The sequence below is a fragment of the Schistocerca serialis genome, chromosome 2 (genome assembly GCF_023864345.2).
Source record: "Schistocerca serialis cubense isolate TAMUIC-IGC-003099 chromosome 2, iqSchSeri2.2, whole genome shotgun sequence".
Taxonomy (NCBI): domain Eukaryota; kingdom Metazoa; phylum Arthropoda; class Insecta; order Orthoptera; family Acrididae; genus Schistocerca; species Schistocerca serialis.
Window position 1 is genome coordinate 360772103 of NC_064639.1, and position 14861 is coordinate 360786963.

General features: G+C 36.5%; 1 protein-coding gene across 2 annotated transcripts; it reads right to left on the minus strand.

Annotated features, from left to right (window-relative positions):
• Positions 1–2338: 2338 nt before the first annotated feature.
• On the minus strand, positions 2339–11581 carry LOC126457184 (cytochrome c). Of its 2 annotated transcripts, none has more exons than XM_050093273.1 (4): positions 11496–11581; positions 11077–11134; positions 10365–10506; positions 2339–2964 (listed from the first exon to the last, which is right to left on the minus strand). In XM_050093273.1, the coding sequence occupies exons 2-4, from the start codon at positions 11113–11115 to the stop codon at positions 2819–2821; spliced, it is 327 nt and encodes a 108-aa protein (XP_049949230.1). In that variant the 5' UTR covers positions 11116–11134; positions 11496–11581; the 3' UTR covers positions 2339–2818. The 2 variants fall into 2 exon arrangements, with proteins under 2 accessions (XP_049949230.1, XP_049949231.1); XM_050093274.1 differs by lacking the exon at positions 11496–11581 and adding an exon at positions 11439–11458.
• Positions 11582–14861: the final 3280 nt, after the last annotated feature.

Here is a 14861-nt window from a genome sequence, read left to right on the forward strand (position 1 = left end):
CCCCTTGGTGATGAGTCATTCTTTGTGATGACGTTGAAGGAGGAGAGGGGGATGGACTGGCTTGTTAGGACCGTAAGGGCCTGAAGCATACAGTTTCAATTTGAAAATTTATCATGTATGCATACTTCTGATATCTATGGACCTTATGGTGAACCAGCTTTGTCTATACTATTGGTCCACATCGTATATATGAACATTCACAGAAAACTGTCTCACCAATTTATCTGATAGTCACTTCCACCATATGGGCACAAACATATTGCTGCTCTGCACTGCTCAACTGTTATGTAGGGTTGCCAGCATAATTTAGAGTCTGCATCATGTACTCAGTAACTGCAATTCGTAACCAAAAGTATATTGGTGGTTTTATCTGGTGCTCAAGCAACAGAATGCACTTAATGAAAATGATAACGAGGACCACAAAATGTTATTATAGGGTATAATTGTGTGTGTGTGTGTGTGTGTGTGTGTGTGTGTGACGCATTCAGTGTCTGTTCTTCATATTCTATTCTAGTTTTTCACTAATTATAAACTTTACAATCGTTGAAACATACTCCTGTCACTAGTCTATAAATTGAAAAATTGTGAATTAACTTTAATAGTAAATGTAATCCTAAATATTAATATTTCACAATACAAAGTGGGTATATTACTTTTTCATAGGTAATCAGCCTTTGAGGTTGGTGGTTTGTCAACAAATTTGATTTTCAGAAACATCAATTTCTTTCAAAACTGTCTCTGTGCTTTGAGCCATTTTGATTCTCAATGCCTCAATTCTTTTCCTGCTTCCTACTGAAACCCATACTGTGGGAGATGCCACCCTTAGTTATGCGAGAGTCGAAGAAATGGAGTGAGAGAGATGAAACTTTAAGTACTGTCCAACTGAACATCCTTGTAAAATTAGTAGTGTAGTCCATGACTGAGATTTACTTTTTACTATAATCTCGTGTCAAAAGTTTCCAGAGGTGCAACCCATATTCATACAAAAAAGGCAGTCTTTAGTTCACATGTGAAGTTGCATGTTAGTTAAAAATGAAACATTATGTCAAGATAAATACGAAGTATGGATGTAAATAAAATATCTCTTTAACAGTTATCCATTCCAGAAACTATGTATTTGGGCACATAGGATTTTCCTTCAACTATTCTCTCGGTCAAATTCTAGTTTCAACATTGACCAAATGTAACTGGAACGTGCAGCCAGTCTGCTGAGTCACAGATAGGTACAACAAAAAGATATATCAGAACCCCCCCCCCCCCCCCCACACACACACACACACACACACACACACCCCCGTAACACATGTGAGCGCAACTCACCACATGACCTTAGTCTCTGGGTCTGGCCTCAGCAGACTGAGTGTGTGCGCGTTTTGCCCAACAGTATTTTTTTTGTTGTGCCAATCTGCGACTCAGCATCTCCGCTATATGGTGAGTAGCGACTATCCTTTCATATTGTTATGCTTTCATCTCAACTCTTCTCAAAGTTCTGGTTGGGGTGTGGGATAAATGGAGCTGCAACCACTAACATACAACATACGTGTCTATGTTGGGAGACAACAGAGACACTAAGAACAGTTTAATTAAAGAATGGATTGTTATCACTGGGAGAGTATTAACATTTACAAAGGCTAAGGACAACACTGCAATTCACTTGCTAGCTTCCATTAAAATAATTAAATGTGGTACTAACAGCAACATTTTGCTGTATTTTTAATTGTAGCATCATTGTAAAGTATAAATATAATTTTTAACAGCTAATGTTGTTCTTTAGAATACTGGATAAACTGTAATTTAGAGTAAATAAATATCCCCTTTGTTCATGTACGGGAGACATCTTCATGCCCTCATGTTCCTTTAAAGTTCTGAATTATACTTTTTTTTTTTAGTACTTGCAATGTCTGGGTTCTGTTTAGCTTTCCACTCAATTTTTTCCTCATCTTGGACTCAATTTTACAAAGCAGTCTATTTACAGCCATATCTCTCCGACACAATCCTGCATGCTTCTTGTTAGAATCTTTTAAACAAGCTACGCAGTACATGTATTAAATACTCTACTGTAACATAGAAGAAAGCTAAGCAGTACGTTACAATGCTATTTTTGGTCTTTGAAGATTGCTGTGTGTCCGAAATTTGGATAAGTTAGTGTAGCAGAGGTCTAGTAGAATAAACAACATTATTGAGCAATGGACCCTAAATTTTACACTTTATAATACAGTGGACGAAAGGTTTGAAGTTTTTTCACACAAGAAATTCCTCTCAACACTCCAATAAGAGAGGAAATGTTTCTCCATAGGACAAAGTGTGGCAAATACATTATTTCACTGAAACAACATAATTACAAAAGGAAATTTTGTATTGAAATCAAGTTTTGACACTGTGCATTACATAACTGACATTTTGCATCATATAACAGGAATAAGATCTCAAACAATGATCAACAATTTTGTAAAACCATCAAAGGTCAAAAATTTTATGTAACTGTCAACAGTTCACACATAAATACATACTGCAACATGTCATTTGATATAACATGCCTGATATTGAACAAATGTCCACTACAGTTTGTTTTCACTGACACTTTGTTCACCAACTCTTTCGCACTGTTCAAATGCTTCCACAAAATAAATACAGGAACACGAATTAAATACTGTACAAACAATAAAATATGCGAGCTGTACAATGATTTCATGAATGTGGTGAACAGCCAATTGTACACTATTTGATGATGTCATGACTTGTTATTTTGCTAAACTAGCACTGAACACAGTCCCAATGTACAAATGGGAGGATAAATTAACTACATTAAATATAGTGTCTACTTTGTAGACTCTTTTAGATACGCAATTAAATCAGCACGCTCTTGTGGCTTCTTAAGTCCAGCAAACACCATTTTTGTTCCGGGAATGTATTTCTTGGGGTTCTCCAAGTAGATGAAGAGAGTATCCTCATTCCAAGTAATACCTAAACAGAAAATATTATATGTACACAATCAAAGTCTATGTTGTATGTGCATAACAATATACAATTACTAACAAAGAGATAGAGGGGCTGGCCAGTACTTACTTCAGCTCAGTATAGCCGATAGATACACAAAAAACAGAACCGAAAATTTACGTTCCTAGCTTACGTTCCATAAGCTAGGAACGTAAATTTTCAGTTCTGATTTTTGTGTATCTATCGGCTGTACTGAGCTGAAGTAAGTTCTGGCCAGCCCCTCTATCTCTTTGTTAGTAATTGTTTCACATCTTTATATGAGATTTTCCATTAATGATATACAATGCCTGACAAAAAATGAAGTACTCAGAAGAGGAGGAGGAAATGAAATGACGCTTCACAGGCTGCAAGGTTATATGGCGTTATTGCAATAGGTTCAAAATTACAAAGAATTTGGCAATACGAACCCACTTATCAGGATGGCACTGCATGCCACATGGCTTAGGTGCATGCTCTGATTCAGCTGGGAAGGATGTCAAAGCCAATGTTATCCTCTCCTATAGCAAGCACAGGATCACAATTATCATAAATGGTCCTTGATATCCTGGACAATGGCACTGGGACGGAGCTGATGCCAAAGCTCATCCCACACATTCTATTGGGGACAGATCTGGAGATCTTGCTCAACAAAAGAGTACCTCAGCATCACATAGACAGTTCATTGCAACACTTAGCATGTGAGAGTGAGAATTGTCCTACTGAAAAATGTCACCATGATACTATTGCTTGAGAGGGAACACATGAGGTAGCAGGATGTCTGTTGCGTACAGTTTTATCATCAGAGTTCCCTCAACCACTGTGAGGCATGATCTCAAGTCATACCTGATGGCTCCCCACACCATGATGTCAAAAGTAACACCACAGCACCTCTCCAAACGTTGGTCATCACTATACTCACTGACGATGGTCATCCAAAGTAGTGCAGGACCGTGATTCATGGCCAATGGGAAGCCATTCACCAATAGTCTTTGCTTTCTGGACATAGCAACACTCCAACTACAACTATCATGGTTGTGATGTTAATGGTAGTTTATGTATGGCGTGGTAATGCCCCTAGTCCAGCTGCTGACCAACAGAAGGGGTGACACAGAATGTTGCAGGGAATACAGTATTTGTTCTTGGATGTCAGGCACAGATGTGAAGGGGGTACAATGTGCTTGTTGCAAAATAAGGTGATCCTCCCGTGTGGCAGTCAGACGAGATCAGCTGGAGCCTTGACAACAGGTATGCCTACCCTCATATTCCCATGCAGCCCAACATTGTGCCACTGTCACATCAGAACATCCACAAACCTATATATTGCTTAAGTCAACTAGCCAGCCAAATGGAGACCCACAATGAGGCCTCTTTACAACTTTATCACGTGTTGATAATGCTGTCTCATCACACAATTATGTGGCGTCTCTGTGTCCTTCACAATGACCTCAACATGCGATCCTGTTTCATGTCCCTTACTTTATATATACCGTATCAGGTCTGGTAACTATACTAAACACAGACACTAATGCACCCTGATGACTGTTGAACCTGTCAGAGAATAATGCAACCTCTAAAATCCTTTACATACCTGCTGAACATGTGTATATGTACGTACTTACACTGATGCCTGGCATTGTCTCCTGGGTGCTTCACTTACTTAGTCAGACACTGTACTACTTGTCAACAATTCCAATTTCACCAACCCCCGCCCCTTCCCCCACAGATTAACAGTTTATGTTAATTTTAAAAATTAGCACACTTGCAAATGTTATTAGAGAATGAAAGCACCTGACAGTAAAAGAAAATTATCATTCAAATACATATCTCTTCGAAATATTTCTAGAGATTACTAACATGTAACAACATTACTTGAAACAATTTTTCATTTGTGAACATCCCTTGTATCAATGCTATAACTGGAACACCAGTGAATAAGAGGTGACTGACTTTCCACATTGCTGACAATCTGACAGTATTCAAGAGGCCTTCCATGAAGGGTGCCCACTGTTTGATAGGCCTACTAATACAAATGCTAAAGCATTACTTTTTTACTGAATTTTATTACCTTAGTCTCTACAAGCACATCCTCTTATTTCCAAAACTGGATGAAGACAAAAATAAAAGCTTATAAATCACAGGAGCCAAACGAAATTTAAAAAAATCAGGCAGCTGTAAACTAGGTTAGTATACATTGAACAGTAAATCAATAAACATATCTATCTATTTAACACTACTGTGACTCCATTCGCTGATCTCTCACACCTTGGTAAAAGTTGCCCAACTCCCTTGCACTTTTTGTAGTTTATGTATAATTATATGTGTATTCAAAAAGCGAGTAATAATTAAGATTTGAGAAAGTTAAGTCACGAGGTTATGGAATTTTTTCGGAAGCTCAGCATCTCGTACTACTGTTCTGATAGTGTGATTGTATTAGACAGTACATTATTTTCAGGCTCTCACACTGTTTGTGTGTGCATATCACAATGTAGAACTAAAGCTGATAGTTGAGAAAAAGAGGTTTACAACAAGCTGCTTAGCAAATTCTTCGCTGGTATGAAGAATGTCAGAAACAGAATCTGAAAAAAGTTTCAGGTGGATTCATTTGAATTTTTAAATATTGACCCTGAAGGTATAATTCATAACCAATGGATCACATTGGCTGAGATACACTTGGAACCACACAAACAGCAGTGGAAGACTTTACTGAACTATCACTTTACTGGTGAACTTCCTTTGATAAGCAAGTATCTGTAACTGTTAAAAATCTCAGTAGGTAGTTACAATTTTTTTATGATGCAGATAAAGAATTTCATTGAAAAATAAACAAGTAATATTGTACTCATTTGTCATTTACAAGAGCAATGGAGGATTAAAAAGTATGCTTTATCAATAGTGTACTTTCAGGTGCCTACAGAGTAATTGTTTCATTTTTGCACAATATTTTGACATTTACCCAGCCGTCTTCCTCATTGCTGTGATCTTTGCTGTTAAGTGTACTTGGTGCCTGGACTACAATCAGTCTAATTACACAGTGTGTTTTGAAAATAATCAGTGCTGTAATCCAGGCAATGAGTACACATAAGAGCCAAACTTGAAGCAATTGAAGACTGCTGGCTTGGTTGCTGAAATGTTGCACATAAACGGAAACACCTTGGATGACCACTTGGAAGCACACTATTAACCAATCATGCCACAACTGATTGACTTATCAGTTACTGCATCATCAGTGATTACATACAACATGATACAGTTGATGGAGCATACCTATCTGGTTCAACTAATCACATCACTTAAAATGTTCCATCACTGAAATGAAACATATTTTCTGATTTTGTGATGGTTCTGCTGACCAACACGAAACTTTTAAGAACTTTATCAAACTTCGCTATCACTGAAAGTTACCAATATGGCTGGGACTGGCACAACAATCTCTAACCACTGCGGAAGCAGCTCTAGTATATAAACCAAGTTACAGCTGGACATGAAATTTGGCACAAGTTCATGCAAGCCCCTTCAATAAATCCCACTCGAATTCCATTACAACTGAAGAAGGTTAAGCTGGAGGCATTTCTAGCCTGAGCAAATTGACATTGAATAATACCAACATTTAACAAAATAATAAGGGAAGTCACACTCTAATCACTATAGGGAACCGATCAGATAAGACACCCAACATCTCTGACATGTAAAAAGCAAATAGGGTGAAGGCTCTAGTTTTGGCCACTACCCCACTTATGGCCACCTTGATGTCAAAGGTTAATTTTTAAGCTTCTCTGGAATACCAGCCAGTTCTACTATAGATTATTATAAACTTTGTGAAAGGCTCTCTTCATTTGTCTACATAATCATTCTTTTGTCTGTTTTTGTTTGGAGACACCATTTTGTGAAATGATCAGTGTTGCAGAAGTTTTCTTTAAGCAACACATGATCTGTTTTTTTGTATTTTACATGTTTAAATAAAACATCAGAAGAAACTTAATCTGTTCAGAGGTAAGATAAGACATTATATTTTCATTTCTTTAAAGTTTTATATCGCTCAGCCTAAAAACATGTTATCAAAAGTATGTGGCCATTAACAGATCCATATTTATCCCTGGTTCCGTGTTATGGCCATTTATGTGGCCATAAGTGGAGACATATATGTATCCTGCTTTGGCCACTTCTAAAAACTGATTCAAAAACATCAATATTAGTGTTCTGTCCTACATTACACTAGGCTAATTTTATTTAAATAGGCTTATTAAAATATTTTTGGTATTTTTAAATCAATGTATACCTCATTGTTAGTATTGTCTTGGCATATCATATTAATTTACCTATGCTTGTAAGATACGAAATATGCAATAGGCACTATTCAAATATGCAACATTCTTTAACTAAATCTTTGTGCATTATTTATAGGAAAAATGAGTCAACCAAAGAATAAGAAGTTTCTGTATTCTCCCAGCAATGTTAAAGATGCTCTAAAGGCTATTGATGAGGGAATGAAGGTTGCTACTGCAAACAAGTTGTACAAAGTTCCAAGGACAACATTAAGAAACAAAATTTCTGGTGTATCTCCAAAAGAATCTACAGGGCACTGTGGTCCACTTTCTGTCTTAGGAGAACAAATTGAAAAAAAATTGGTGGACTGGGTTTTGGACTGTTCTAGCATGGGATTTCCAGTTGCTAAAGAAAATCTCTGTGCATCTGTGCACAAACTTATTGAGAATGCAGATATGGAAAGTTGTAAGGCTACATTTACTAACAATCAACCTGGAAAAAAGTGGTATTATGGATTTCTTAAGAGGCACAAGGTTCTGTCACAAAAACATGCAGAATATGTCAATAGGTCTAGAGGTTCTGTTACAGAAGAGAAAATAAGAAACTGGTTTCAGAAGTATCCATCACTTTAAATGATATGGATGTGTTAAATGACCCAAATAGAATTTTTAATATGGATGAAACTTCTTTTTTTCTGGCTCCTAAAGGGGAATTAATCATAGGTCCTCGTGGCCATCATGTTTATGAAGAGTCGTGTAACTCTGACAAAGATAACGTTACTACATTGTTTGCAGTGAATGCTGCTGGAATAGTTGCTCCTCCCTTAACACTGTTCAAATATGCAAGGATTCCAGCATCATTGGTGAAAGCAGCTCCTCCAAACTGGGGCATTGGAAAAACAGAAAATAGGTGGATGACAGGTGAAAGTTTTTTTTGAGTATATAACAAATGAATTTGATCCGTTCTTGAAAGAAGCTGAAATTCCCCGGCCTGTAGTAATATTTTTAGATGGGCACTGCTCTCATTTGACACTTCATTTGAGCAGATATTGTAGGGAAAATCAGATCATTCTAGTTGCTCTCCATCCCAATTCTACACACATCTTGCAACCATTAGATGTAGCTGTTTTTGGACCTATGAAAAAAATGTGGAAGAAGATTGTTCAGAAATGGCATTTTGAAAATAATGGCACTGAAATTTCAAAATCTGATGTACCTTCTGTTCTGTCACAAATTATTACAGAACCTAAAATGGTGGCAAATATTCGTGCTGGTTTCAGGGCCACTGGTCTGTTTCCATTTAATGTGAACAATGTAGATTACAGCAAGATAGTTGTTCATAGTATACCAGCCTCAACCACAGTTCAGACAAATGAGGAACTTCCGAGACATTTCTCATACATAGAAAAGCAAATTGATCCTGTCCTTCTAGATGAGTTCAGAGCAACCAAGAGAAGCAATCATGAGTGGGAAGGAAATCAAGAAGCATTATTACTTTTCAAGTTCTGGAGAAAAATAGCTGATGAGGTTGAAATGCACGGTGCTAGTGGTAACACTGATGACATTCCGACAGATAGCATAGCGCCTCCCTCTGAAGATAATCAAACAGAGAATGTTTCACAAAACGCAGACAGACTTAATCAAAATGTTGATAATATTGACATATTTTCAACACGCAATTCAGATATTCCTTCAACACCCACCAACAGTCTTATTCCTGCAGATATATCAACAACCCCCAACAGTATTTCACTTAATTCAGGTACTCCAATATCCAACCATAGTCCATCTTCAGTGTGTATCCAAGTGACACCACCAAAATCATTAGCAACAGTTTTTGAAAGTGTTATCACTTGGCCAGAACCTAAACAACGAGGCACAAAGAGAAAGAATGAACATACACCCACTGTTGTGACTAGTGACAAGTGGGTGGAATATCGTGAACTGAAGGAAAAAGAGAAGATGGAGAAGGAGCAGGAAAAAAGGAAGAGAGAAGCTATGAAGGAATTAAAGTCCAAAGAGCAGCACTTGGCATTATCTCACGTAAAAAGGGGGAAAACAAGAAACAGACAAGAGTTAAGTGATAGGCCAACAAGGTCTTCCGAGGAACGAGAATGGACGGACAATGGAAGCAGTTTCGATGACTATGTAGAAGGAGATGAAGATGAAATACCAGAAAATGTGAAACTATCTTCGAGTGAGAATTTGAAAGTAGGGGACTTTATTTTGGTAAAATTTAGTTTAACAGGAAATAGAAGAACAAGACCTGCAATTTTTAAGTATGTATCTGTAATTTTGAAAGTGGTTTCTGACTCTGAATATGAAATTCAGTGCCTAAAAAGTTCTAATGTTCAGAAAACTTGTTTCGAATACATTGAAAATGATGTTTCGACTATAATGGGTGAAGATATTTTAGGGAAACTGCCAGACCCAGTCTTGATGCAAGAAGGACGTTAATTAAAAACAAAGTTCCCTGGTTCCATTGATACTCGTGAGAAATAAACTTGTGTGGAAATTGATTTAAGTAATTACTGGGACAATTCTTTGCCTAACGAATTTTTTTTTCTGTTCATTCAGTTTCTGTACCTTTTACCTATTTGATGTATGTTTGTTGTCTGTTGTCTTATATACTTGTATAAAGCACAAATTACTTTCTGGCACATGGATTGACAGTTATTTTAGCCATAGTTTTGTTATAATATGAAGTGGCCATAAGTGGGGAAACAACTGGCCATAGGTAGGGTTAACATGGCCAAAACTGGGGAAATGCGCCATTTATTTTTCAATATTTTTTTCTGCTTTTGTTAAATAACTTAGAATATTTGTTTCTACATGGTTGTAATGTGTAGACTTTGAAGCAATAGATACGATTTTTTTAAGTAATTTGTATACTTTCTTCCTATACTAAAAATGTGGTGTATCTAGAATTGCCCTTAATGTGGCCATAACTGGGGCCTCGACCCTAATATAAACTTTAATAAGGCACGTGGAACGTTGCAGACAATGACAACTGTCTTTTTAGCAACTGTCGGGATTAGCATCTGACGTTTACTGTACCACCTAAAACTGGAGGCCTGAAATTCAGATGAGAGGAGGGCTGTACAACTACCAATGCAATATAATTACCTTTGCTCTTGTTCGCATCAGTGTATGAGAATCCTGGAGCTTGTCCCGTTTTACGGCCGAAGAGACCATGAAGATTTGGGCCTGTTTTATGCTTTCCTCCAGCTTCTACTGTATGGCACTGTGCACACCGCTGGACAAAAATCTATTAAAAACAATAATGATTATAACACAGGAAAGCAATTTAAACTACAAAAAATATTATGACAAAAAATACATATCATCAGAGATCAATGGAAGACTGTCGCTGCCTGAAAACCACTACATTCTTCAGATTTTAGAACATCACTTCACAGCCAACAAAATATGCCACTGGAATTCATTTTCAGATTTTTAAATAGTTAACTCTATATATATGAAATACCTTTAATGCTATGGACTCTGCAAAACCCCTTACCAAATAAGAAGGAAATTTGTAATGGACATGACACCAAAATTTCGTGTCATAGCAGTATCTCGACAGTCTTAACAATACTAACTGGTGATCTTGACCAGACCATCACTTTGATTTGGACGAAGGAGGTTAAATTTTCTATAACAACTCCAAACTTCCTGGCAGATTAAAACTATGTGCCGGAGCCAGATTCGGCGCACAGTTTGATTGCCACGAAGTATCAAATCGGCGTACACTCCATTTCAAAATAAAAATTCATTCTGATACCAACAGAAGTCGTTAATGTTATACTATATGATATCACTGTAACTAAATATTTACCTTTTTCCCCTTCTCAACGTCTCCCGATGGTACGCCCATTCTTCTGAGATTATCGTTGCTATGAAATACAGAAGTCAATTGTTAGTTACGTCGTCTGCTTTACGGCAAAACTAGTGACCTAATTGACTTACAGCCAAAAAGATTACATAATGTGCACACTCCAAAACAAAGTAGACTTATCGTATGGTGAATATCTAATAATTTTGCACTAACACAATACGATACTTATGTACATATCAATAAAACTTCCTCGTCGGCTTGAAACATGACCACGCGTGCATATCCCACGTGAGGTTCACGGGAAATATACAAAATATTTTACGATAACAATGTAAAAATAAGCACTATTTATCAACAAGAACCTTTAAAAACTTAACAGAAATCCTGTCCTATAATAATTATACTTATACGACAATTACCACGGCTAACGCAACACTCCCGCTCACTTGCTGGAAGGTAAATGAAGGACGTCGTTGGGATCGATGTGTTGGGCAAGAATTGAATCGACCAATCGTTGGTCAAAGATATTATTGTCACACAAATGGAAATTAAAAAAAAAAGAAAATTAATAAAAATAGCGCCAAATCCATGAAAATATGCGCGATACATGAGCATATTTAAATGCATCGATCAGTATCTTTTTATACGCGCAGTATCCAAAAACGTACGTTATGAAATACTACATATCAAACGTACATACCTTTGAACTGTCTTATTAGAGCCAAAGTAATGTTTCAATTTTATTTATGATTCACTCGTTCAATGTTTCTGCTAAAAAATCACTTGTCATGTACGGTAGCGCCATATACTAAATAGGACAGGCATGAAAGTGTTCTAGTGAAAATAAGTAACAAAACGGAATTTATAATCAGCGATTCTGTATTCTAAACTTCAAACTATAAAATCAGTTTTCTGTCCAAGATCAGGACGCATCAATTCAAGAAACATAAAAATGATTGAAATACCTATTACAATATAGCTGAATGGCAGAAATAAAAATTAAAATAATTAAGAAAGGTGGCTTAATTGGCATTGGGACAAAGTCCATACAAAAAAGCGTTAAATGTCATTATGAATGACACATGAAATTCTCTCTGTTCAGAAAACATTTCTGTTCAAATTCTAGACTTGTTGTTAGAGTCGTTATAAATAGTTGGTCAACCAATGATTCATACACAAAATAATAAATGGTAGATTGGTGAATACTATAACAAACTTGGTGTAGGCTTAATATTCACTGATGCATACATTTTTATGTTATAGTATCTAGGAAAGGATCCTGTACATTTATAAGAAGGACATGAAAAGACACTGTATGTCGTCTGCCCACTAGAAATCAGGCTTGACAGTAGATCGTTTGAGAAGGGCATGGTCTAAGGTAATGTAATAAGCAAATGAGGATTCTGGTCACTACATAGCTTCTACCTTTTCAGCTTTGTTTTGTTATTCTTATTACTTTGTAAGTGGTGGCAGAATACTTTCCATAGAGTGATTAGAGGCTATATCTCAAGACCAGACTAGAACGAGAGTACTATGAAATGTGGCTAAGGAACATAGAGCATGACATTCAATTTGCCACACTGTCTGAGGTAGCATCTGCTAGAAATGACAACAACTGTGTCAGTAATCCATACAAAGCTTGACATGGTGCTATAAGGAGAGTGTGGCATGTTGCAAATTCATTGTGCAGTAGATTAACAGACCTGAGTGATGAGTTGTAGTCAATAACTCGCATCTATCAGAATCGATATACACATTTGCCATTTACATGTTATAGCAAAGATTCTGGACGACTACTGTGTAATGTGCTGAAATCCTGTCATCTTGCGAGTTCCATCAGGAAACATGTAGGACCTTATATGTGAGAAAATGAAGCAGCATGCTCCAGTAAAATGAAAATCAAAAAATGGGGACTAATGAAGAGACCGTAACTGGTTTCACTTCATCACCCCATCGACTGCGAAAAACTGCCTGCATGTCCAATGGGGATCACTCACACTGCAATACTGCATTATTTAATACTTAATAGATGACTTGCTGGGGTTTGGTCAGAAAGTAGGATATGTGCTAGAATGTCACAACCAATTCCCTCATTGCTTAAGAATCATCAAGACAATATTATTACAAATCAAAACCTTGGCTTCTAGATGTCGCTAGTGTCCACACAAATGAAACCAATACGTAGGGAGAACCCACAAAGAGATGGTATACTTACGTTGGTCACCTGTGAGAGCGTGAGAATGCTAGTGTGAGGCTTGTATCAAACAGCAACGATGAAATGTTGTCAAGGAATGTAGTTCAAGGCATTATGTACATACTTGCACTGCCTGTCATTGTTATTCCAGTGGAGCACACTCATTTGTCTTTCTACTGTAATAAAGAGAATTAACATCCAACATAGACTTAACTGCCATGGTACCTAGTGTGATGGTTGATGAGTATTTTGATTCTTATAGCTTTTGAGAATGAAGAAAAGATATTTGAACCTTATAGCTTTAGCGTCAACAGTGGGGTTAAAAACATACTTCATGTTCATACACGAGTTTATCTGTCTGTGCTACTAATCTTAGGCATATGGCCATTGCTGCTGTAAATTCACCATATTCACCTATAACAATTACTGAGGGATTCTGTTCTGGTTCCACTATGGCTCTAACTAGATTGGTGGCAACTGAAAACTGCATGATGGTGTACAAAACCCAGGAGAAGTCCTGTTGGCCATGGTATCTGAAAATCTTCCTATGTATCACATTCATATTTCAACTTGGAGGATCGTATTTAGTTGTAACTGTAATATAGTTAACAGGTGGCAGCACCTATTGAAGAGAAAACACATGTACAAGTTATTATGCATTCACCATGACAAATGTCTCTTGAAAACGCATATAATACTTCTTAAGTTCTTGGATGACTTCTTGATTGACAAGAATACAATAGAACTCTTTTTCAGTTTTATGGTGCATTACTTTGGAACTTTTTTCACACACTAATAATGTAACATTGATATGATGAAGAAATGACCAAATAGAGTGCCACTAAAATGACATTTATGATATGTTAACATGATTTAATGATTAGCAGCACTATGGTGAAATGATAACATGACATGGTTTTCTGGCTACAATGGCATAGAAATAAGCAAGAAGGGAGGAATAAAGTAAAATAAAAACACACAACCAAGTGATTAATGTTTTATTATCAAAGTAGGAACAACAAAGTCTGGAAAAGAAAGTAAGAATGGTAAGGTGAAGGAGATATCGGTTACGAACAGAGTGGAATGTTCAAATACATATAAAATGATACGAAGTAGCCTACATGTAGCAAGAAAGAAAGAACTTAATCTGTGTTAATGTGTAGCGGGATACTTTTGAGGATGTTGTACATGGCGACACCATCTCTGAAAGAAATGAAAGGATAACTGATTTGAAAAGAGAAAATGGTGTATCTAGGGAATGAGGTGAAAGAAATATAATGTAATTTCAATAATAACATAATATTTAATTTCTGACACTCATTCCAGTCTTCTCAAAAATAAAGCTAGCTTGAGGTGTGAAAGATTATGGAATTTAAGTAAATGGGAAAGTGTTAATGATATGAAAGTGTCCAAAATTGTATAGTTGAGATAATACAGATCAGAAGGACAAATTGAAAAAATAAATGAGAATAGATGTAACCCAAAATTTAAGATTTGTAGGTACTCATACTATAATTTCACTGAATTAATTACAAGTCAAAATAAAGCCAATGATGAAATGATTGCATAACCAAAATCTGTTATATTACTC